Genomic DNA, 24,124 nt, shown 5'->3' on the forward strand with positions numbered 1-24,124 from the left:
CAGGGGGAATCGGCCCGGGGATGGCGGCCAGGGAACATCAGCTGAGGTCCATCGGGAGGCGGGAGCGCTGCCCGATCCCCCGGCGGCGGAGGGGCTGCAGGGCGGGACTGCAGGAAGCCGGGTCCGGGGCAGGAACTTCCTTTTGTGAAACACCCGCAGCCCGCGGCCGGACGAGTGTCGCACAAGCGTCGCAGGCAGCAGCGGGCCAGCTGCGGCCACCTCTCCCAGCACATTCTTGCTGACCCCCTCCATTGCTCTGAGCATCCCCTGGAGCCAGCCAGGAACAGCCGGCAGCACCCTGACAGTGGTGGTGACCTCCAGGTGACATTGGAGTGGGCAGGTGCCCAGCCCAGACCAGCAGCCCCCTGCCCCAGCTCACCCCCACACCACAGCAACCCCTGCACTCTGGCAGGGCCTTTCCCCAAGGAAGGACCTGTTCTGCTCCCAGCCCCAGCATTTAATTGAAATCTGCAGAAATTACAGCACGTGTCTCCCCCACAGCCATAGCTGTGATTTCAACAGCCTTGACAAGAGCTGACAGGGCAGTGCAGAGGCCTGTCCCCTCCCAGTGACAAATTCACCCTCTCTGGTTCTGGGGCAGAGCTGGGCACCTGCTGAGCCTGCTCCTGGAGGTGCAGCACCACAGAGAGCACAGCTGGGTTTTGGCACTGGCTCACAGGTAGTTGTCCTCTTCCTCCTCCTCCTCCTCTTCCTCATCCCGTGCCAGCGCCTCGATGTCGTGGGTGATGTCGGTGATGATGCGGTTGAAGGACTCGTTCTCGGAGCGCAGGGACCAGCTGTCGTAGCTGCGCACGGCCGAGGCCGACGTGTTGCTCATGCTGCGCTTGATGCGGCCGAAGCTGTCGGTGAGGATCCCGCCCTCCCGGATCCCGATGCTCTCCAGGAAGGTCTCAAAGTACCCGATGTCTTGGTCAGGGATGAAGGGCCTCATTCCTGTCAGAAGCACTGTAAGCCTCGGGGGGCTGCCCAGGGGGGCAATGCCAGCCCTACTGGTTTGTCCCATCCTGCCCCCAGTAAGCAACAGGGTCCTGACATGCCCTGAAGCGCCAGCCCCATGTCCCCAGGAGATGCACAGACATCCCCAGGGTGACACAGGGTGGCTGCAGACACTCACCCAGGAGGAGGAACTTCCTGCGGTCCCCGTAGAGGCGCAGGAGCTCCGTGCAGTATTCCTGCACCGGCGTGCCCAGCCGGTACTCACGGAGCAGGATGGCAAACTGCTGGATCTCCTGTGGTGACAGCTTGTTGCGCAGCTGTGGTGACACAGGGACGGGTTTGGCTTGGGGACACCAGCAGCACAGTCCCCAGCCCCCCACCCTGTGTCCCACTGCTGCTCTCTGGCACAGGGAGCCCAGACCTGCCTCCTCCCCTGCCCCAGCTGCTGGCACTGCTGGCCTGCTGCTTGTCCCTGTGTCCATCCCTGAGCCCTCACCGTCACCATGTAGTCCTGCAGCTGCTCCAGCCCTGCGCCGCTCTGGTCACTGCCACTGCAGGCGGTGGCCAGGCTGTGGTGGGAGCGGTGGAAGGAGGGCGAGGAGGTGCCACTGTAATACGCCTCAAAGGTCTCATGGGAGCCATTGCTGGGGGAGGACACGGGTCAGTGTGTCCCTGTGCCCCCCGTGTGCCCAGCTGCCCCCCACCCACTGCACAGCACCCACCATCACATGGGGCTGGAGCATCATTGCAGTGGGGACTGGCACCCAACCAAGGGCAGGGGTACCCACCCAGGGGCACCCTGGGGGACCCACCCCAATCCCAGGGCATGCTGGGGGAGCCAGACTCACAAGGAGCTGCAGCAGCTGTAGTCAGCATCGTAGCCGTATGTCCCATCTGTGCGGCAGCTCTCGCCTGGGGAGAGAGAGCAGAGACCTCATAGCAGACACAAACCCCCCACAATGTGTCCATGTACCCGTCAGCCCCACGACACTCCACTTGATGTTCCCACTCCTGTCCACATCCACTCACTCCTGCTGGAGAGCCAGGGCCGTGTGGGCGTGGAGGTGTAGTGGTACCCGGCTCTGTCCACGCACTCGATGCTCTGGTCGCCGTAGATGATCTGGAACACCTGGCAGATGAGCGCACAGGACTCCTCCCCAGCATCCTGCAGCGGGGAGGGCGGCGGGCAGTGAGTGCCGCAAGGTGGGCGAGCCCCCGGTGGGTGGCACACGCCGGGACCGCTCACCCTGTTGGGCACGGCGAGGATGATGAGGTTGGAGTAAGCGTCAGGGCAGGGCTCCTGGGGGTCCAGGGGGTTGCTGCCGGCGTGCCGCCGCTCCCAGCTGCCGAAGCCGGTGCCTCGCTCCCAGCTGCCGCCGGAGGTGCCGGCCCGCCGCCGCTCCCAGCTGCCGCCGCACGGCTGCCGCCGCTCCCAGCTGCCCGAGGGCCGCCCGCGCTGCCGCCGCTCCCAGCTGCCGCCCCGCCGCCGCTCCAGGCTGCCGCCCTGCCGGGCCTCCTGCCCGCCCCGCGCCGCCCGCCAGTCCAGGCTGCAGATCGTGTGCCGCCGCTCCATCGCGCCCCCGAGCCGCCCCTCCGGCCACGAGCCCCCCGCTCGCTTCTCTGCGGGAAACGCCTCCGGCAAACCGGCCGGGGCCGCCTCGGGGTGCGCCCCGGCGGGGACCGGGTCCACTCCCAGGCCTGGGGGAGCGGGGACAGACAGGGAGTCAGGGCGGGGGGCTGCGCTGCCCACCCTGCCGGGTCCCCAGTCCCTGCCCTGGCCTCCCTGTCCCTCCAGCCCAGTGGGATGCAGAGGGATGGAGATGTGGGGGACCCAGTGGGTCGGGGACACCCCTTCGGGACTCTGCATGTAGGAGAGGGTGGGACACACCAAGACAGGGACAAGGCGGGATTTTGCCGCCCTGATAGACTCTGACACCCATCACCCTCCGTGCTCCAGACCCTCACGGCCACTCGGAGCTCGGCTGGTGGCCCCCGGCCGGACCCCCGCACCGGTTTTGAGGATGAGGAGGTGCAGGGCATCGTCGCGCAGGTAGGAGGCGGCTGCGATCTCGTGTGTGGGGATTCGCAGGATCAGCTCCTCGTTGTCGCGCCAGGTGAGCAGCAGGCAGCGCGCCGAGAGGCTGAGGATGCTGTCCTGCTCCGGCGTGGTCTGCAGCGGCAGCTCCTTCAGCTGCTGCATGGAGAGAGCGCGGGGGCTGCGTGGGGCACCCGGCAGGGTGGGGTACCCGGTGCCCACCCTCTGGGGAGTGGGGACCCCTCTTACCCTGGCCGTGTCCAGCAGCTGCAGCACCTCATCCCGGCTGGAGGGGTTCAGGGACGATGTCACCCATGTCAGATGACCTAAAAACTGGGGAGGGAAAGCCCAGGGCAGCCTGGGGAGGCTGGGGCATGGCCCCAAGGTCAGGGCACATCTCCCTGGGGTTCGGGGAGGTACCTGCGCTTAGGGGTTCCTCCCAGCGCACCCTCATCCTTCCTGGGTGTTTGTCTGAGCAGGGAGGGGACGCGGACCCTTCTGGCCACTCTGAGTGTGGCTCTCAGCACAGTGTGGTGGCCTCATAACCCCACCCCAAGCAAGCAGTGACCCCGGGCACTTTTGGGGATCCCTTTACCTTCACCTCCTTCTCTACGTAGTCGTGCAGCAGGATCTGGGGGTCGATCAGGTAGTCGGGGGGGTAGAGGGGCACGGAGTGCAGCGGGCGCCGATAGACGCTGCTGCGGAGCGCTGCCCTCCGCGCAGCCTTGGGGAAAACCAGCCGCTTGATGGGCGACACGAAACCCTGGCAGGGGAACGGGCACGGGGACGGGTCAGCACCGGGCACCCAACCCTGGCCACCACACACGGGGTTCGTGGCACCCAGCACCTGGGGCAGGGCGGGGACAACAGCTGAGCACCTCTCTGCTGGCCCTTCGCACTATTTGGGTGGCTCCACTTCTCCCCGCCGTGCTGTGGGAGGGGTGCGGGGCCTCTCAAACCTGTGCATGTCACCCGCTCCCCCCCTCCTGCCAGCCCCCGGACCCCAGCCCCAGCCCCACGCACCTTCTTCCCCTTCTTGGCCTCGCTGTCCATGGCAGGACGCGGTGCTGCGGCCGCCCCCTCTGCCCCGCTCGGCGCCGCGGCGCTTTCCTGTGTCGGAAACTCCACCAGGATCGCTGGGATGCGAGTTCCTGCCTCTCCTGGGGGGTGCTGGGACTGGGCTGGGCTGGGCTGGCACTGGGACTGGGACTGGGCTGGCACTGGGACTGGGACAGGACTGGGACTGGGATAGGGGCTGAGCTGCTCCTTGGGCAGAAGCAGGGGCTAAAGTTGGCTGAGATGGGACTGGAGCAGGGACTTGGACTGGTGCTGGTGCTGGGACTGGGGCTGGGGTTCACATTTATAGCGAGACTGGGGCTGGGATTTGGCAGACTGGGGTTGAAGTGGGCTGAGATGGGACTGGAGCAGGTGCTGGGACCAAAGCAGGTGCTGATGGTGCCTGTGGGACTCCACTTTGGAGCAGCCCCTGCCCCTCACTGCGGGGCTCTTTCCTGGGGCTGGGCTGGTTCTGCTTCCCTATGACCCCACATCAGCCCCGTCCTCATGGGGCAGCCCTGGGGTCTCCCAGCCCTCGCTGCCCACATCCTGTCCTGCTTGCACAGGGCCCTGGCGCCGGGAACAGCCCTGGCACTCGGAATGGCCCTGGCACTGGGAGCAGTGCTGGCAGGAGCCCACACAGCTACCTCCAGCACTCTGTCCCCACAGCTGCCCGCGGGGTCTGAACCCACCGTGAGTCTGGGGGTTGCCGGGGATCGGGGCCTCCGGCAGGGGCAGGGAGGAGGCTGGCCCGGCAGTGGCCGTGTCCGGCAGTTTCCTCCCCGAGATGCTGCATCCTGCCTGCGCACCCCTTCCCTGCCGGCCACCACGCCAGGGCCACCGACACCAGGCAGGCAGCGCTGCTGCAGCCATCCTGCTCCGCTAATGATGTCCCCGAGCAGTCCGGGCCAGAGAGGAACCATCCTGCCCTGCTTTGGAGCCCCAGCTGTGAGCTGGAGGTGCCGACAAGGACAGGATCCCACAGGCAGGGCTTATTGAAATGAATTTAATATCTCATGTTGCAGCAAAATTAAAAATATACAAAAAGTTTGTGGTATACAAAAAAGTCTCGGGACGGACCCCGGCCTCCCGCTCGCCCCCGCCCGCGCCGAGGGTCCCAGAGAAGAAGGTGGCACACAGAGTATTTACAGTACGTGACAGCAGCCGCCGGGTCCCAGCGCCAGGGGGTGCAGGGATGTGGCTGAGACCCCGCGGCAGCCCCTGCCAGAACGAACTTCTCTCACTCCCTGAAGCTGGAGCAGCCCTGCTGCCACCCCTGGGTGACACCCCCAGGGACCAGAACCCCGCCATCCCCAGTGGGAGCTCGAGCACCCCTGGAGCTGTGCCCATCCTGGCCCCTGGTCATGTCCCCATGCCAGGCGCTGCCACCCCGGCAGGCAGGGAGGGACAGGGCGCTGGGTTTGGCTGCTGCTGCTGTGGCACAGGCAGGGAGGGGACAGGGGGGTGGCCTGGGGCAGGAGTGAGACTGAGGGGTCCCCCCGAACCCCACACGTGGCCAGAATCCTCTGCCCAGAGCAGCCCAGGGCTGAGGGTACCGTGGCTTGAGTGCATAGAAAAGTGTCCCTCTGACCCACCAGCGTGGTCCTCGGGTCCCCACACAAACCCCGGCTTGCAGGGCATGCCCAAATGGCGTCTCTGCCCTGGGGTGGACAGGGGCAGGGGGAGCCCAGAGGAGCGGCCCCGTGCTGGCACACAGTCCCCACATGGCCCTTCCCCAGATCCTCTGTGAGCCGGACCCAGGGAGGAGCTGCCACCCCCTGGGCACTGCTCAGGGGCTGCGGTGACACTGCTTGATGCCTGCAGCGCTGAGCCCTCCGTACCCCTGGCTGCTGCCCCCACCTTCCCTGAGGAAAAGAGACCCCAGAGCCGCCCCAGCCGGGGCTGCCCCGGCCCGACCAGCGCACACCCCCGGGGGCAGCTCCAGCCCGACCAGCGCACACCCCCGAGGCTGCCCCAGCGCACATCCCCGGGGCTGCCGTGACGGTGGCAGTGGAGGAGCGGTGCAGGTGGCAGGGCCCCAGCCCACTGCCCAGCCCCAGCCATGCTCTGCACCCTCCTCCTAAAGAGTTTCCAAGGCTTCCAGTTAGCACCAGTTAGCACCAGTGAACCCAGCGATGGCCAGCCCAGCCTGCTGTCACCCCAGCTACCAAGAAATGGGAAACAAAAGCAACGTGATGCCATCGCCACTGCCACCACACCCCTCCCAGCCCAGCCGTGTCACAGGGCTGGGCACCCACACTGGCCCTCAGGGACCCCACATCCCAACAGCTCCCAGGTGCAGCCTCCCATCCCACTCCTCCCATCCTCCAGTGCCTCACACGGTGCCCCATGGCACAGAGGGGCTCTCAGTGCTGCCCACGCTCCCCAGCCCGGGCCCTTTGGCACTGTGGCTCGGGGCAGTCAGAGGCCAGAACCCTTTGGAGCCGTGGCGGGGGCACAGGCGATGCAGGGAAGGCACAGGGGCCGTGGGTGTGGGGGGCAAGGGGGGCAGCACAAGGCTGGGGGGTCCAACAGCTCCCCTGCCCTGCAAACCCCTGCAGCCCCTGCACACACACACACACACACTCACACACACACACACACCCCTGGGACAGTCCCGGCTGGGGGGCACAGGGTACATTCAGCACAGCCCCTCGGTGGGGGCCAGTGGATCTGGGCAGGACAAGGGACACATTCAAACCCAAAGCCCGAGCAGCCCCACTCCTCTGGGGAGGCAGGAGCAGCCAGGGGCAGGAGGGGCAGGGGCTGGGGACAGGCAGGGGGGACACAGGGTGAGGTCAGGGGAGGGAGGGTCCCAGCTCAGGTTTATACTGCAGAGCTGGAGGGGGGTGATGCTGATGAAGGAGTGAATGGAAATGCTCCCGGCTGGGAAGGGATGCCAGCCTAGGAGGGGAGAACGGCTGGGGGTGAATCCCACTTTGGGGGATCCGGGGAACGCCGGCGGCCCCGCACAAACCCCTCAGTGGTGCCAGCCAGGCCCTGCCACCCCCGGCCCCAGCGGAGGTAGAAAATGTCACACAAAATGTCACCATTCAGGTGAAAACAAACCCAATGAGATGAAGCAGTTCCTGTGGGGATGGGGGGGAGGATGGGGTGCAGCCATCCTGGCCTCAGCTGGGGACCCAGCTCCAAACCAGGGGTGCAAGGTTCGTGCCCACCCACGAGGGGCCCCCCCAGGCCAGGGTCTACTCCCCACAGGATATTGGAGACCCCATGGAGTTGGGGACATGGCTCAACCCTGAGCCGGGGGGACTGAGGATGGATATGAAGGGGCTCACTTCGGGTTGGTGCGGCAGAGTTGGGGGAAGTGGGAGACATGGGGGGGGCTGGATGGACCCCGGCTGTCCCTGCCCCAGCTCCCTGGGGGTCACAAGCCGCATGCACACCCCAGTGCAGCCACGTTCCATCCCCACAGCTCCGCCGGGGCACAGGCACCTGTGTGCTGCCCGCTGTGCCCCACCGTGCCCCGCCGTGCCCCTGGCAGCTGCCAGCCCCCAGCCCGCATCCCAGGGTGCCCCCGGTCCCCATCCTGCACCACTGATATGGGCCACAGCACCCACCGCCTGGGCTCAGGCACCGGTGAGGTATTTTGGCAAGGACGAGCCCTGGAGGGCGTGGGGGCGGCCGCCGTCGGGTGGGACGGGTCTGGGCTGCGGGAAGGCAGCGCGGGGAGGGGATAGCACCAAGAGACCTCCCCGGCCACCGCCCACGAGATGCTTGGCACGGCGACACGGCAGCGCCGGCAAACCCGAAGGAAGGCAAACAGCTGTGGAGACACAGGGTGGCCTGGGTGGCACCGGCGCTCCCGCCGCAGCCTACGCCCCGCAACCTACACTGTGGTCTCGTACTCCAGCACCTCCTGCGGGGCGCCGGGGGTGCGGTACTGCAGGCGGGGGGTGGTGGGCGATGCGTACTCCAGCGCCAGGATGGTCTTCCGCAGGCGCCGGTCGATGAAGTGGGCATCCCAGGCCGGGTACTTCTTCCTGGGCAGGTCAATGCGGATGACGGGCCCCTCTGTCCGCGGGGCGCGGGCGGCCGGCGCCGGCGGGGCACAGGGTCTCACCTGGAAGACGGGCACGCAGCTGTCCCGCTCGCCCGGCGCCCCGTCCCGCTCGCCCCCTGTAGTCCGCGGCAGCGAGCGCGGGGGGCTGGTGACGGCTTCCACGGGGGACCCCGGCACCACCGGGGGCGGCTCCTGCCGGAAGATGCAGCCCACGGAGCGGTGGCTGAAGATGGGGCCATTGGGGTGCAAGAGGCAGTAGTAGATGAACATGAAGAAGATGCCGAGGGCGAAGCTGGAGCTGACCACGCAGACGAGGATTAAGGCGTTGAAGTCGGAGGTGGCCTTGCGGTCGTAGTAGAGGAACCAGAGGATGGTGAGGGCGGCGTTCTCCGACAGCGTGATGATGTAGTAGATGCACATGCGGTAGCGGCTCCGACCCTCCTTGACGTTGAACCAGCAGAAGATGTAGATGATGCCCACCACCATGTTGTAGATGATCTCCTCCCACTTGGACATGCAGAAATCCGTCTCGCCCTGGATGATCCAGAAGGTCATGATGCACCAGTGGGTGACGATGAAGATGCCGAAGTAGAGCTGGAACACGGAGGCGAAGAGGGCGAAGGCGATGGCACGAGCGGCGATGGTGAAGAGGTGCCAGAGGATCTGCACCACGGCGCCCTTGTAGGACATGGGCATCTTGTCCTCCCGCGAGTCCCGCAGCACCTTCTGGTAGGACGCGATCATCCAGGCCAGCGAGACCAGCGAGGCCGAGGCTGAGAGTCCTGCGGGGAGCTGCCATGAGAGCCCACACGAGCCGGGACCTCCCTCTCCCCTCTCCCCACCCTGTCCCCTGCCAGCGCTGTCTCTTACCCTGCAGGGGCTCGATGCTGTTCTGCTGCACCATGATGCTGAGCTGCAGCACGAGCTGGGGCGCGCTCTTGAGGAAGGCCTCGAGCAGCCGCAGCATGCTGATGTCCGCGCTCTCGAACATCATCCGCCAGTAGAAGTGGCGGCGGCGGTGCTCGGCCTGCCACCGGCTCTGCAGCCCCAGGTACAGCGTGCGGAGGTACCTGTGCAGGGCAGGCCAAGGGTGAGGTGAGCACACGCTGCCACCTGAGCTCACCCCACTCTGTCCACACCAGGAATGCCCCTGTGACCACTGCCAACCTTTCCTGCTGATTTGGGACCATGGAAAGCTCCCCTAGGCCAGGGGTGCCAGGAGCTGCAGGGCAGCAACAATGACAAACACATCCCTGTCCCAGGCCAGGGCTCCAATTTGGGAAGGGGCAGCTTGTGCAAAGCCAGCTCAGCACCCCAGAGCCCTGGGCCTCACCATGCTGCCCGCCCAGCCATATAGTGCCTACCCACCCGTCACCCCAATCCTTGCCCACCCATGCAGGGTCTGGGTTCCCCCACAGGGACCCCATCCCCAGCTTCACTTTCCAGCCACCCATGGATTCAGGCTGCCCCAACCCAGCACCACATCCGGCTGCTTCTCAAAAGGGATATTTTGGTCCCAGCTGGCGCAGAGCCCACCGTGCTTCCTCCTGCCCCGGCCAGGATGGAGGAACCAGCTGGTTGTGCCGTGCTGCCCACAGGAAGCTCCTGGCGCTCATGCCGGTGTTGCCTGGGCTCTTGGCAGGGCTGCGGGCGCAGCCACACGCTGGCCCCGGCCATCTGGTGGTCGGCCGGGGGTCAGCAGAGCTGTGCGTGGCACCGACGCACGCCCGGCTGAGTCACCGCCACCAGGGACCCTCCCCACGGCACCGGGCCAGATCTGGCACCACGGGAGGGGCCGCAGGGCTGGCCAGGCAGGGCTTCCCCGGGCAGTCCTGCCTGCACCATGGCCAGGGCTCTGCTGGCGAGGAGGAGAAGGGAGCCGGGTGAGGAGGAAAACAGGTGCAGCAGGAGGACATCGGGCCACAGATTCCTCCCAGAGAATAAAATCCTCTGGCAGAGCAACGGCTTCTCCATCAGCTCCAGAATGTGCTGCCAGACAACTCCATCAGCCCAGAGCATGGGAGAAAGCCTGATCACAGCACTTTCAGCTCATCCGTCAGCAGGAGGAGGCAGGAGCCAGCCCTGCTCCCGCTGCAGGGACAGCAGAGTGCTCCCACCCCAGGGCTGCACAGCCCGGAGAGCACACTGAGGGCCATCAGCTGGGGCCACCGAGCCCTCAGGACACCCTGCTGCCATCTGCTCTGCCCTGCCAGCCCCGCTCCCAGCCCCCACCGGCTTCTCTGTGCTGGTGTCAAAGTGACGTTTTAACCTCCACCTCCGGGGCAGCACCTAATTTTAGCCTTTGCTGCAGCCTGTCCCTCACTGCTTGGGGTGGGGAGAGGCTGTGGCCACCTGGCTCCTGGCCCCTGGCACAGATCTGCATCCCAGTGCCACCTGCTCACGGCAGCCAGGCCAGCGCTGCCACTGTGGCACCACCAGGGCCACGGCCCCTCAGAAGGGCCGGGTGAAGGACCCTCCTCTCCAGTGGAGAGCAAAGCAGGGGGCAGCCCGGGGAGGAAGGCACAGCACAGGGGGAAACAACAGGGGAGGCAATATAAAGCCCTGGCTGCTGTAGGGCATCACTGCTGTCCCAGGGTGCCCATGCATGAACCAGGCTTGGGAGCTGGTGACCTCTTCCTGTCCCTGTAATTAGTCTTGATAATTGGGCTCATCAGTGATCCCACTGTCCACGGCACAGAGCAGCCCCCACACACAATACAGAGCCTCAGCCCTGGGTCCTGCACTGTTCAACAAGTGACCCGTGGCCTCCCCAGCTTTCAGCAAGGGCACAATTATCCCTCTGTCTGCCAGTTCCATAGGTCTCATTAAAATGAGATTTCATCTCCCATCAACTCTCCCGAATGAAATGTTGATTCTTATTTGTTCTGCATTTGATCATGCCATGGTGTTTCAGCCCAGCGAGCGATCCCAGCGCTGCCAGCACGGCGGGCACTCCCCAGCCCCGCGCCACGGCAGCTGCACGGGAAACACAGAATCAATCACTTGAAAAAAAATCATTTAATTTTCAAAAAAACTGATGATGAGGCAGAAACCGACAGCAAGAGCTCTCAGGGCTAATTGCTCCCTCCTTTGTATTGCAAAGAGTGATCCAACAAAAACCCTGCAGCAGGAAGGTGGTGGCTTGGTTGGGCCCTGGTTTTGTCAGAGCCCCACTACAGCTGGATTTGTCACCAGTGTCACTGTTTGCCCCCAACTCCCAACTACTGAGCCCAGTTCTCAAGTGTTGGAAGAAATGAATGAGGAGAAAAGCCTAGATCTGGTTGCAAACAAATCCCCTAATCATCATCCTCAGATGGAAAAGGATAAGGGACCCTCTGGTCCCAGAGCGAGCAAAGGGAAGTGTGATTTTCCTAGAAGATAATTTGGGATCTCATCCCTTAATCCTGTATTTAAACAAGGAGAAAATTGCTTCTCAGTTACAGCCATTTTAATCCCTTACACATCCTACCAAGTCAGGTCATCAGGGAGAGCTGCACATGTGCCCATGTCACCGCAGCCACTGTCCCACCAGCCCCACACCCCAAGATGCTCTGGCTACTCAGGGCAGATGGAAGTACCTGAGGGCACCTGTGCTGAGGGAAAGGCTTTGTCTGGCCCTAAAAACCCCTTGTCCTTTGCACCAGGGCCAGGTGGGGACTGCCAGCACTGGGTCCTGCAGCAGGACAAGCTGACACCCCAAAGCTCTGGGCCCCAAGAGCTGGGAGGACTCCTGCCCCCACACACACAGAGCAAAGCTCTAGGGAGCAGAGTGGTGGGGAAACCTGCAGGTCCCGGCTCTGCCACCCCTCATGAGCCCACCCAGGATGACCTTGCCCTCCTGGACTGCAACCAGACTGGCACCAGGACTGAGGGGTGGCACTGGGTCCCTGAGCCAGCAGAGGATGGGGGTACAGGGGCTGATGGGGGCTTTCAGGAAGAGAGGGAACTGCCAGTCTGGCCCCAGTGACCCCAGGCAGCCAAACCATGTGTGACCCTGGGCTAACACAGACACTGATAGGGCTGTCCCCGGCCCAGTGGGACCTGCAGCACACTCTGGCCAGCTGCCAGCCCACAGAGGGGGCAGGGGACCCTGGCACACTTCCAGGCAGGAGGCACACTGGCATGAGCAGCATCCCTGCCCTGCAGAGCTGCTTTGGTGAAGAAGCTGGGGACTTTGTAAGGGGATAACAATTCCTGAGCTGCAAAACCATCCAAGCATGGCCCACAAGCACAGTGGTGGTGTGGGACCAGCTGGGGACAGGCACTTGCTGCTGCTGCTTACACGGGCACATGGTCATGCCACCAGCAGCATCTCCAGAGACCACCCGTGATGGAGCTTGTGCATGTGCACCATGAACATACCAATGACTGCTAATTTCAACAGATTTAATTAGGGATAACCACAGAGCCAGTGCTCAGAGCTGCTTTAGCAGGTGGGAAGCAGCCTTTTTTTTGGGGGGGATTGGGATCTTTATCACAGGTGTGGCTCAGGGCTGTGCAGTGAGGTTGGTAGAGGTGGCATCTGCAGAGGTGAGGGAGAAGGCAGGTAATTTAGGAAGGGGGAGATGTTTGGCAAGGGGCAGAGTGCTCTGACCAGGGAAAATCCTTTCTTGCACCTGCAGCATTTATCCAACACTTCTTTAACTGCCACATCCTCCTGCACCGGATCCAACCCCACTAATGGGTTTAACAAACTGCATTTAACTGGTCACCCCCAACTAATCCCAAATCCAGAGATTAGAAAGAGCCTCAGCTGCTGCTTGAGACCAACATGTCCTGGAGGGTGAGTGCTGAGAGTTACCGCTTTAATTGGCTTAGGAGTCTCCATGGCTCAGCCGATCCAAGAGCGGGACTGACACCCCCAGGAGCAAAGCCCCCGGCCGCGGCTCAGCTCCAGCTTGGGCTGGGATCAGGTGTGTCAGGCTCACTCCAGCTGCAGGCAGGGCCAGAGAGCTCCTGTCCTCTCCCTCACCAGCTTCCCTCACACACCAATGTGGGTTTTGCACCCACCCTGCAGCCAGAGTACCCTGAGAGTGGCCCTGTTGTCAGGGGGATGGGGAGGGAGGTGTGCTGAGCAAGGCACACGCTGCTCTGTCAAACAAAGTTAAACACCCAGAGCATCCCAGGAGGAGCAGCAGAGGAACGAACATGCAGACACCAACAGGGAACAAGCAAAGAGCCTCTACTACAGCACTCAGGAGGGGAAACAGGATGGAAACCCGAGCAGGGAGTGCTGCTGGCTCCAGGCATTGTTCCGGGCATTGCCTTTGTCTGCCCTCTCGGCCCCGGCTCCTCCAGAGCTGCTGGTGCCCAGCCCGGCTCTTCCCCAGCGCGGGGCTGGAGCTGGGAAGGCACAGGGCTGGCTCTGCAGCACAGCGGGGAAGGTGCCAAGGAAACATCACCTTGTGCAGCTGGGGGGTCTGCAGAGAGGTGGGTGAAGGGCCTTGATCTCCCCCAGCCTGTCTGTCTGCTGCTTGCCCTGCCCACACCCCCAGCCTGTCCCCAGGACTGGGATGGGGCAGCAGCAGAGCCTGGACAGGCTGGGAACCACCAGCACCTCCTTGCCCCCCACCCCACATATCCAGTGAGATCAGGACAGGAGCCTCGAGGTGTTCAGGGCCCAGCATAGTCACTTCACACCCCCAGGACCACACTGCCATGGCCAGGCAAGTCCCCAACAGGCCCAGCACCACCTGGCAGCAGGCATGGCAGGGCTGTGGCACTGAGCTGGGCTGCGGCTCCTCACCCACAGCCACAGCTCCTACCCACACCCACAGCTGCTACCCACACCCCCCTGTGCCCATGGCTGAGAGCTCTTCTCCACCACCCATCTTTCTGGGGCTGCAGAGACATTGATCCCTGTGCCTCCCCAGCTGCCTGGGCCCCTGCTTTCACCTCTCCATCCCCACCCATTTCCCCATGCCTTGCCAACCCCTCCTGAAGTCTCCATGCTGTTATAGCCTCCACCCATGTCCCTGCTGCACTGTGCCGCTCCCTCCAGGCCCTGCCTGGCTCCATGACCCCCCTGTCCCCCCCTCCCTACATACCTCCAGCCCTGCCCAAGCTTTAGCAGGACGATCAGGCCCTGCAGCAGCCCCATCCCAGCCCCCTGTACCCTCACCCCCAGGTACCCTCGTACCTCCAGACCTGCCCCAGCTGCAGCAGGTGTGTCAAGCCCAGAAGCATCCCCATCCCCTCAGCACCCCTATCACCCCGATACCCCCTGTTCTCATGTGCCCCCTGTTCTCTCATACCTCCCATACAGCCAGCCCTGCCCCAGCTGCAGCAGGTGAATCAGGCCCTGCAGCCGCCCCATCCCCGCTGTGCCCCCACCCCTCGGGCACCCCCACGCCCCGGGTACCCCCGTACCTCCAGACCTGCCCCAGCTGCAGCAGGTGGATCAGGCCCTGCAGCAGCCAGACGCAGAGGCGGCAGCAGCCGCGGGGGCCGCTGTCCTTGGTGCCGCCGCCGCTGTCCTTGGTGCTGGCGGCGAAGTCGTAAACGAACCACCTGAGGCTGAGCATCTGCACCACGAGCGAGGGCAGCAGCACGAACAGCAGCGTCAGCCCGAACCACCAGCGCTGCCCCCGCACGTAGTAATGGGCCGCCAGCCACAGGTCCGAGGCACCGTCCGCGAAGCAGACGAGGAGCGCGCAGAACACCCAGCAGCCGTCCCGCAGCCGGTACCGCCGCGCCGGGGGCTCCGCGCCCGCCTCCCGCCGCCCGCCGCCGCCCTCAGGGCTCTCCAGCAGCACGGCCGGGCCGCCGCCGCCGCCGTCCGACTTCGCGGCCATGTTGTCGGGGGAAAGGAGGAGAAAGGAGGGAGCGGGAGAGACTTCCGGAGGGATGGAGCCCGCCCCGGCAGCGCCCGCCCCCGCCGGCCTCGCCCCGCGCCCGCCGACACCGGCTCCCGCCGCCCGGCGCCGGGAGCCCTCGGCGGGTCCCGCCGCTCCCCCGCCGGAAGGGGCAGCCGCCCCCCCCGCCGGCGCTGCGGGGTCCCGGAGGAGCGCTCGGTGCCGCCGGGCGCCGCCCCGCGCTGGGAAGGGCAACCGGCCCCTCCCCCGGCCGGCCCCCAGCCCCGGTCCCCGCCGGCAGGGACCGCCCGGACCCGCCGAGCCCCGCACGGTGCCCCCACCCCGTCCCGGCGGAACCGCGCTCTCCGCGCTGTCCGACCTCCCCTTCCCAGCCCACCGAGCACCGGGGCTTCCCGGCAAGCTCATGGGCCCCCAGCCCCGAGGCTCAGTCCAGGAAAGACCCTGACTGTGGGTGCAGGCTTGGCCTGAGGTCCGGGAGGGTGGAGGTGTGGGTGCCTCTTCTCTTTGGGCTGAGACAGGACCGCAGGACCACCAAAACCCTGCCCGACACAGCCAGAGAGGGTCCCAGCAGGACCTGAGCCCTGCTTTGGAGGGAGAGGCATAGAATCATCAGAGGATGGTTTGGGTTAGAAGGAACCTCAAAGATGAATTTGTGCCAACCCCTTGCCAAGGGCAGGGACATCTTCCACTAGACCAGGCTGCTCAAAGAAGTTGTATCCTCTTTGAGAAGACCAATGATGGGGTTTGGTAGCAGGCTTTTGTTGATCCCGAAATAAAACTCGTGAAAGAATTACAGATGTTATTCCCCAGCCCTGGGAATGTCCCTGAAAGTACCAAGGCCACTGGAGTCTGCCTGCTCCGCCTCTCCTGCGCTTGCTGCCCGCGGGAGTTTGGACACAATGTGTCTGGCAGAGCGAGGGGCCGCACCCCGGGATATGGGATACGCGTTCACACGAGGGGCAGCGCTGTGCCGGCATCCCCGGCACGGCTGCGAGGGAAAGGGCTGCGAGGGAAAGGGGAAAGGGCTTTCTCTCCTTTGTGGCAGGTCTCCAGGGACGGTGACTGCATACGGGCAGCTGCCTGCTGGAGGCAGCCCCAGCCCCCAGCCCACGGGGCCGGGCTCCGGCTCTGGCTCAGCCCCCGAGGCTCAGCCTGCTGCGGAGGAGCCTGGCTGGAGCCTGGCCCGTGGTCAGCACACCGTGGCACACTGAGAGGGGGAGTGTGTTTGATCCCGGGAAACCCAGCTAACTTCCAAATCCTGCCTTGCAGGTGGCCAGAGGGATCAGCACAACCCGGGGGGTGGGGTAAATCTGGATTCCTGGGATGAAATCCAGGGGGTGAAGATGTTACTCAGCACAAGGGAGTGGCCGGGCCCTCGGCAAGGCTCTCCTCGTGCTGCATGTATTAGCATCGATAATGAAACACCTCACCTTGAGATGCTCCTGACACATCCCCTCTACAAATGCCTGCCTGGGGGAGGGGATGCTCCCAGCATCCCAAAGCCTGAAGAAAACAGCCTTTCATCAACAAACAGGCAGGGCACGGCCCCTTCCAGGGATGGGGTCCACTGGCCAGAGCTCCAATCAACATTTGGCCACTCCAGACCTCTTTGGGCTTGGTCCCTGGGGACTCTCTGACTTGGCTGGGTGATGGAGCACAAACCACGTTGCCATGATGGTGGGCACAGTGCCAGGGAGAGGGGACTTGGAAATCAGGGAGAGACAGACCCACCTTTCTCACCTGACCCTGAAACACCCCCTCTGAAGCAGCAGTTAAAGATCCACAGCCTGAGAACATGGAGACCGTGGTTTGAAGTCTGATTTATCTTAACAACAGGCCCCAGCAGCCACATGAAAGGAGAAGAGAGAAAAAAAAAATCTTATAAACATCCCTGAAGCTTCCTGTGCAGCTGCCAGCAGGCAGGGAGGGTTTCTGGCTGCATACAGAAAAGGGCTGCAAGGAAGAAAAAGGAACATGATGAAACCAAACCTGCTCTTTCCACAAAACACACAGCAAAGCAGCTCCCGGCAGTGGACGGGTGGCTGCTTCCTCTGACTGCCCAGTTCCCAGGGGAACTGGTCCAAATGGACCTCTGGTTCCAGTCTGAGTCCAGCTTCCAGGCAGAATGTCTGCCCCTGGCGCTGGCTCCAGGAGGAGAAATCCATGATGATTTGTGGCTGGCTCAGAGCTTGGCTGGGGACCGGCCGCAGAGTGCAGCACCAGCCACTTCTCACTGCCCTGAGAATGTTTTCCAGATGCCCATGGCTTAGTGATCCCTCAGCTGTGCTGAGCTGGGCCCCACCTTCCCAGGGAGAGCAGCCCCTGCCCTTCCACGCAGCCCAACATTCCTGCCAAAACCCTGCCTTCACTGCACTGTCATTGGCAACCCCAGAGTCACTGCTGCCTTCCACTGCTGCCAGGACACTGTCAGCCTGCTCCCATCCCTGTTCCCATGCCACATCTCATCCCATCCCCATCCCATCCCCATCCCCATCCCATCCCCATCCCCATCCCCATCCCCATCCCATCCCCATCCCCATCCCCATCCCCATCCCCATCCCCATCCCCATCCCCATCCCCACTCCTCCTGCCCAGACTCTGAAAGCCCTCCCTCCCTCCCTCCCTCCCTCCTTCCTGCTTTTTCAGCTCTCCAGCCAGCTGCTCCCACTGACAAATGAGCATTTCCCAGCACTGGCACGCAGCCCCAATCCCAGTACATTTTCTGGTTGATGTCAGGAAGGAATCTAACCTGAGTGTGGATCATTCCCAGCCTGGAGTGCCTGTGTGTGCCCCAGCACTGGCTCCCACTGCTCCCTGAAGCTGCTGTACTTCATTTGATGCTGCCACAGACAGGGATCTCAGTTAACTGAAACAAATGACCTTATGGGATTAGGGCCAGTAATCTTCCGATCTGGGTAATCTCCCTTAAGGGATTATTTGCCCACAGAAGTGTGGTGACCACCAGCCAGCTGCTGCCTCGCTCCCTCCATCCCTGTCCCCCGTGGTACTCATCTCTGGCAGCCCAGAGGAGCCACAGCACTGGGGTCATCACTTTTGGGGAGCTCCTTGTCAAATTTAATGAAGTGCATGTGCCAGGGTCCCCAAGTGCTGGGGCTCCTCCTCTCCCCAGCCCCTGTTTTGTGCTTCAGGCAGGTTTGGGGCTCCCTCCTTTCAAAGCACTGACCTAAAACAGATCAGAGGTCCCCCCACCATCACCAGGTAAGCAGCAGAGACAGGGTGGCAGAGATGGACAGCTGGGGACAGGGCTGCATTCAGAACCTTGCAATTCTGTTTCAGGGCTCTGTCCAGAGCAGGGACATGGGGCATGAGAATCCGTGTCCCCTGTTACCCACCAGCCCTGGGTGGGCTCCTGGGGCCCCTTTCCCAATGCAGAGTGCACACGGTGAGGATCTGCCAGTGCTCATCATCAGTGCCGGGTCTCCCTGCATCTCCCACATCCCATTTTTCCAGCTCCTCTTGCTCATGGCTGGAGAAAGAAAGGGATAAAAAGCATTTTGAGGGGCAATATATTTCCCTTCCTGCAGCAGGGGTCATTCAGGGCAGCAGATGGATACGGTCCCCTGCCAGAGCCTTCCCGGGACCAGCCCCTGCCTGACACAGACCGGGGGGCATCGGGGCTGGCTGAGGGTGAATCAAGCTGCCGAGACCACAATTGGCTCCAGTCCCTGGGGATGGCAGGTCCTGGACGCCGAGCTACAGATGAGCCACCAGCTGCACCAAAGGAAACCTGAGCTAATCACCCCACGCTTTGAGTGCCCTTTATTGCTTTCTGGGATGACAGAGAGGTCACCTGATGCTCCAAGGGCCCAGCTGCCAACAGCGGTACCGTGCTGGGAAGCAGCGAGGAAGAGTAGACAGACGGTGGTGCTGGGGGCGAGGCTGTGAAAAGCGATAAATAATTCACACCCAAGGGGACCAGGCAAGGCAGGGCTCTCAGCCGCTGTCCCTCAGGGCTGTGGCGAGCGGGGTGGGTTGGGGGCCGGCTGCGGGGCCAGGACCCCACTCTGGGGCTCAGGGCCACACCGCACCCTCCATCCTTCTGCGGGGCGGTGCAGAGGCAGCCCGGAGCCAGCCCCGGGATCGTTACTCCGCACTACGGACGAGATCCCGCTCTGGCACCGGGCACGTACCTCCCAGCCCACGGCCACTCACGGCCGCTCTGGCGCCCCCGGGCACGCGTGTCGGCAGGCCCGGTCGGTCCCCGCCGTGTTCGCAGCCCCGCTCGGTCCTCGCCGCGTTCGCAGCCCCGCTCGGTCCCCGCCGCCCCGGAGCCGCCGCCACCCCGGGGCGCCCCAACCGGGCGGCGCTCCCGGCGGCGGCCGCGAGAGGGCGCGCTGAGCCCGGCCCCTCCCGCCGCGGAACCCGCCCGCGCGGCTGCGGCTGCGGCCCGGAGCCGAACGGCGGCGGACCCGGAGCGGCCCCGGTGGCGGCCCCGCTCGGCCCCGCCATGGCCCGGGACCCGGCCTTCGTGCTGCGCTACCTGGCCGAGGTGGAGGAGCTGGCCGAGGACGTGCTGGCGGCACGGCAGCAGGTACGACCCAGCTCCGGCGGGCCCCCCGTGCCCCGCTCTGTCCCGCCGCCGGTAGCCCCGAGTCCCGGCCGCTCCTGCCTCTCTCGCTCCCGTTGCAGATCGTGGACCTGGACGTGAAGCGGAACCGCAACCGCGAGGCCCTGCGGGCGCTGCAGAAGGACCCGGAGCCCGACGGTGAGGCCGGGCTGGCTGCGCCCACCGTGACCTCGTGGCCGCGGGTCGCGGAGCGGCTCCGCTGACAGCCGGTTCCTTTCTGTTTCTTTCCGTTCCCCTCCGTTCCCCCTGTCCCCCAGAGAAGGCCATGGTGTGCTTCGGGGGCATGTTCATCGAGCTGCCGAAGGCGAAGACCCGGGAGATGCTGCGGCAGGGTGAGGTCACCGCGAGGGCTCCGTGTAACTATAAGTGTTTTAATAAGCACCATAATTAACAAGATGTTGGCTCAATTAACGGATTTCTGCCCGGAGATGGGCCTTGAGGTGCCCAGAGCCTCTCGAGGGGCTGATTCTGGTCCGTGCTGTGCCCTGGGAAGCACATGTGGAAGCTGCTCGGCCCCGGGGGTGGTGGAGGCAGGGTGGGAGCCCCCTGTGCCTGGGCTGTGTCCCATGGGAAATTGAGCCTTCATCCCAGAGCCCACCACAGTCCTCCTCATTCCCACCTCTTATCCCAGACCAGGAAGAGCTGGACGAGGAGATAAACAACCTCCGGAAAGAGCTGCGGGTGAAGGTCAACCGGCTCTATGAAGCTCAAGGTAAACTCTTCCACTGGAACCTGCCTGGGAGCAGACTCGTGGATCAGGAGATTCCTCAGTTCCATGTGTTCCTGCAGCCTCTTTTCCCCTGGTTTTGCAGTTCTCTCCCTGCCGCAGCAGCCACCCACCAGCACCCTAAACTCCCTCTGACCCTGTGATGGGGTGACCCCACTTCAGCTCCCAGCGCTGTCCCTGCTCTCCCCACAGCCCCTGTCGAGTTTACCACGAGCTGCTTCACTTCTTTGGTGACAAAATCTTGATGTTTTCAATGTGTTTTCCTCAGGTAAACCTGAGCTGAAGGGGTTTAACCTGAACCCCATGTCTGCTGAGGAGATGAAGCTCATCAACCGCATCCTGGAGGGCTGAGGTGGCCGTGCCATTGTCACAGCGTGCTTGGCTGTCACTGGGGGCTCATGTTTCAGTAGCCACAGGCATTGGGACTTGCTGGATGCTGGTGTGTCCAGAGCCCACCCAGGTGAGGTGGGAACTGTTTGGCTCCTCAGCTACAACTCTGCAGTTTGTTTGGACCACAAACCCTTTCCTGCTCTGTGCCGGACCTTGGGTGGCAGAGCCGTGTTGGACACAGTGCTGGGCTAAAGCTCCCAGCTGGGGTGGAAGTGGAATCATTAAAATCACAGCAGTGGGACATTCCTGACTCCATGTGTATATTCCTTGTTGGGGGTTTATGTGTTGGGGGGTTATTGTGGGGTTTGGCTTCAGAGCTGCTCCTTTGTCACGTTGGGAACAGGAGTAGGAGGGGTTGGGAATCCTCCACATGCCTGAAGCACAGAGGAGGAGTTGTGCATTCAAACAAAGCAAAGCTGTACATCTGAGGCACGTCAGGAATCTCTAAGGATGTGTAGGGAGGAGCAGGAGGAGGCAGCATCCTTGTAGTCTTGCTGGGAAAACATGTTCTACTGTTGGAAGGCAGGAGATGACAGAAATGAGGCTTTCAGGACTGGATGAAGGGATAAAACTTGGGTATATTTAAAAAAACAGCCTGAGGAGAGCTGAGCAGGAATAGTCACTGAGTTTGTCCTGTAGTAAAAGGACAATCGATGTAACCAGTAGTAGTTTCTGCAAAAGTTTTGAAATTTGCTGTTTTCTGCACTCCCCTCTCTGAATGTGCTCCCCCAAGTGCTTAACTTGGTCAAGAGCATAAGTTTTTTAAAACAATAATGATAATTAGTACATGACTACACAGTGAGTTTGGGTTTTTTTCTGCTTACAGGGAAGTGTCTGGGTCCAGCCAAGCCCTTAATTCTTTGAACTTCTGTAGAGATATTTCTGGATGGAGTCTCAGAACTGTAAACATAGTTGTTGTCCTTTCTCTAGCCCTGAGGTTGCTCACCTGTTCTGCCAAATCTTGCATGAGCAACAGAGCTGGGCCTGGTCATTTGCTCTCTTTCCTTTTTCAAATACAGCATCACCATTTCCCTGGCTCCCTGACCACCTTCCAACTCAGCAAGGCCTTCTCCTGCCCTGGCCAGTTCTACACATGCTTCAAATTACACAGAGTTCCAAAAAATACCCTGTGTCTGACCCCTTAAAACCAAGATGTGATTTCTTTAAACCAAAAAACCCAACTACCATTGCTTGGTCCTAGTTTTAAAATTCTCCTGCTGACACCACATACCCTAAATGTGTCTCTGTCCACTTCAGGCTGATATTTCAGACACACAGACTAAAAATAACAGACTTACTACCCGAACTGTCTTGCCTGCAGCTTTTTCAGAAGGCTGCCTGTCTCCTGGGAGCAGGAGGCAGCTCACAGTGCCACATCCCAGTGCAGGAGCTGCTCTTACATAAGCCATGTGGTGCATCCAGTCCGTGTCTCCATAATGTGATGGCAGGGTTATTTTTACAGTCTCATGGCAACAGGTTTTCTGCTCTGACATGTTTCCATAGTAGTAGCAGGAGGAGGATCAGGTGCTTGCCTGCCCTAAAAGCTTTGTTTTGCTGTGCAGAATGTGTTTAGCCCCTTTGCTTTCTTACATGGAACAGAACTAAGCTCTGCAGTGCAGAGGGCCAGCTGAGCAGCCAAGCATCCCTGTGTCAGCTAAAATACCTCATTCCAGCCCACTGCAGTTTCCAAACTGGGAAACTCTCAGAAGCAAGTGAGCCAATGCCTTGTGCTGAGCCAGTGGTGTCCAGAGGGAAGTGGAGCTGCTGCTGCCCGACACAAGGGGAGAGTGGACTTCTTCCATGAGGGCATCTCCCACCCCAAGCTTGGGATCAGCACCACACACTCTGCTGTGCAGCCAGATTCCTGAAAAGGTGCTTCCTTTGTTTCTTCCTAGGGCACAGCAGCCACAATGAAAGCATCAACAGACAGGTTACACAGCACCTTCCTCTTCCTGCCTGTAGAGGTGAGGTGATGTTTCACTTCCAGGTGAAGCTCTGCTCATGTGTTGTTAGTTAGAATCCACAGCCAGAGATGATGCTGGACACACTGAGGTGTGCATGGCAAAAGGAACAGTGTGTGTCAGCTTCTCCAAGTATGGAGAATCCAAATACTGCTTCCCATCAGTAAAATACACAACTAGCTTCAGGAAAGTGCCCAATAAATAGTCACAGCGACTGCAGAGAGTCATTTTTGGAAAACATTTGGTCCTTTTGGTGTCCTAATTCTATAAGAGCTCACACACCCATTCTTGTTCCCCAGTGAAGATGTGCATTCCCCTCCTGTGCCAACAGCTTCAGGACCCAGCAGGACACCTGCTAGCACTGGATGAATTCTGCACCTAAATGTGAGCTTGCCATGATGTTCTCATTCACAGAACACCCAGATCTTCCCCTCTGCTGACAGGCCTGTCATTCCAGCCCAGGTCAAAGCCTCCACCATGCTGCTCCTTCCCCGTCAGCCTACGGCATCAAACTCATGGCCTGAAGTACCTGAGCAATGACAATACCCCAGCTGCAAGCAGGAATCAGCTCCCAGACAACAGGGACACAGCTGAACAGCTGAAAGCAGGGTACATCTCTCTGCTATTAATATCTGGGGTTGTGCAGTCAATGACAAAATGCTGCAGGACCAGCTGCTGGGAACAGAGTGCTCCAGCAGCAGCACGAGTAGGAGGCACAGTGCACAAGGACCTCTGACAGAGAGCTCTTGTGCAAGTCCTGGCTCCAACACGGGCTCCAGTCCCTTGGCAGCCCCCTGCTGCCTTGTTTTCCCACTCTGAAGGGGCAACTTGCTTCCTTACTTTGCTCTGCTTCTGGATATTTGTCATTTAATCACAATGAAGGTTAGAGGATTATGATCAGTTGCCAAGAAAATCATGAAACCAGACCATCCATCCCAAACATTGTAATAAAACCCCTCAGAAAGTGATAAACATCTTCACCCCCCTGCTCTCCCTGTTCACAATGCAAAGTGAGTCTTTCAGAAGATGAACTCGAGTTGGCAGCTGGCAGTGAGGGAAGGTGAAGTGTTTACCTCCAGAACCCAGCTGAGGAGATATAACAGTAAATTAGGGAGAAACAGACAGTTTTGCCAATGGCTCATTAAGAAAAATGCCTGCCCACAAAATCATTACCCTGCTAGCAGGCAGGAGTGAGTGTGAAGCAATAGGAAATCCAACCCTAAATCTCTTTCCCATGTGCTGAGCCAAAGAACATTCTGAGCTTGTTGCAAAGTTTCTATTCCTGTTCTTGATGATACTAAAGAAAAAAAAAAATCCCTTTGGCTTCCAGAAAGAAAAGTGAAAAAAAAATTCATGCTGAAGCAGTAAGTGCTGAGGAAGATTCACAGAATGAGCATTAACCCTTTTTAATTGCAGATGTGGGTGTCTGCAGGGAACAGGTTCCTAGCAGAGTGTTCAGATATGTCTCTGAGAGCCCAGCAGCACTGTGATTATGTGATCAAGGACTTTCATTCTAATTAATTTCTTTCCTGACTAACTGAAGTTACTTTGGCCCTTTACCTGCAGGCTGC

The 24,124-nt window shown here is 61.6% G+C and overlaps 3 protein-coding genes across 4 annotated transcripts; 1 reads left to right on the plus strand and 2 right to left on the minus strand.

Annotated features, from left to right (window-relative positions):
* Nucleotides 1–436: 436 nt before the first annotated feature.
* On the minus strand, nt 437–4,917 carry CCM2L (CCM2 like scaffold protein). Of its 2 annotated transcripts, none has more exons than XM_071446654.1 (10): nt 4,016–4,917; nt 3,588–3,755; nt 3,242–3,325; nt 2,968–3,151; nt 2,204–2,655; nt 1,987–2,077; nt 1,806–1,869; nt 1,454–1,601; nt 1,136–1,274; nt 437–954 (listed from the first exon to the last, which is right to left on the minus strand). In XM_071446654.1, the coding sequence occupies exons 1-10, from the start codon at nt 4,043–4,045 to the stop codon at nt 674–676; spliced, it is 1,641 nt and encodes a 546-aa protein (XP_071302755.1). In that variant the 5' UTR covers nt 4,046–4,917; the 3' UTR covers nt 437–673. The 2 variants fall into 2 exon arrangements, with proteins under 2 accessions (XP_071302755.1, XP_071302754.1); XM_071446653.1 differs by having other exon boundaries at nt 1,987–2,122.
* A 123-nt stretch (nt 4,918–5,040) lies between these two features.
* Nucleotides 5,041–15,076, minus strand: XKR7 (XK related 7). Its single transcript, XM_071446655.1, has 3 exons — nt 14,442–15,076; nt 8,943–9,142; nt 5,041–8,854 (listed from the first exon to the last, which is right to left on the minus strand). Exons 1-3 carry the CDS (start codon nt 14,864–14,866, stop codon nt 7,899–7,901), a joined length of 1,581 nt encoding a protein of 526 aa, XP_071302756.1. The 5' UTR covers nt 14,867–15,076; the 3' UTR covers nt 5,041–7,898.
* Nucleotides 15,077–19,247: 4,171 nt separating this feature from the next.
* On the plus strand, nt 19,248–20,835 carry PDRG1 (p53 and DNA damage regulated 1). Its single transcript, XM_071446746.1, has 5 exons — nt 19,248–19,439; nt 19,538–19,613; nt 19,733–19,807; nt 20,107–20,187; nt 20,471–20,835. Exons 1-5 carry the CDS (start codon nt 19,356–19,358, stop codon nt 20,551–20,553), a joined length of 399 nt encoding a protein of 132 aa, XP_071302847.1. The 5' UTR covers nt 19,248–19,355; the 3' UTR covers nt 20,554–20,835.
* Nucleotides 20,836–24,124: the final 3,289 nt, after the last annotated feature.

This window comes from Agelaius tricolor, unplaced genomic scaffold, assembly GCF_023055355.1.
Source record: "Agelaius tricolor isolate 1412-34295 unplaced genomic scaffold, bAgeTri1.0.p SCAF_23, whole genome shotgun sequence".
In the NCBI taxonomy this organism is placed as follows: Eukaryota; Metazoa; Chordata; class Aves; order Passeriformes; family Icteridae; genus Agelaius; species Agelaius tricolor.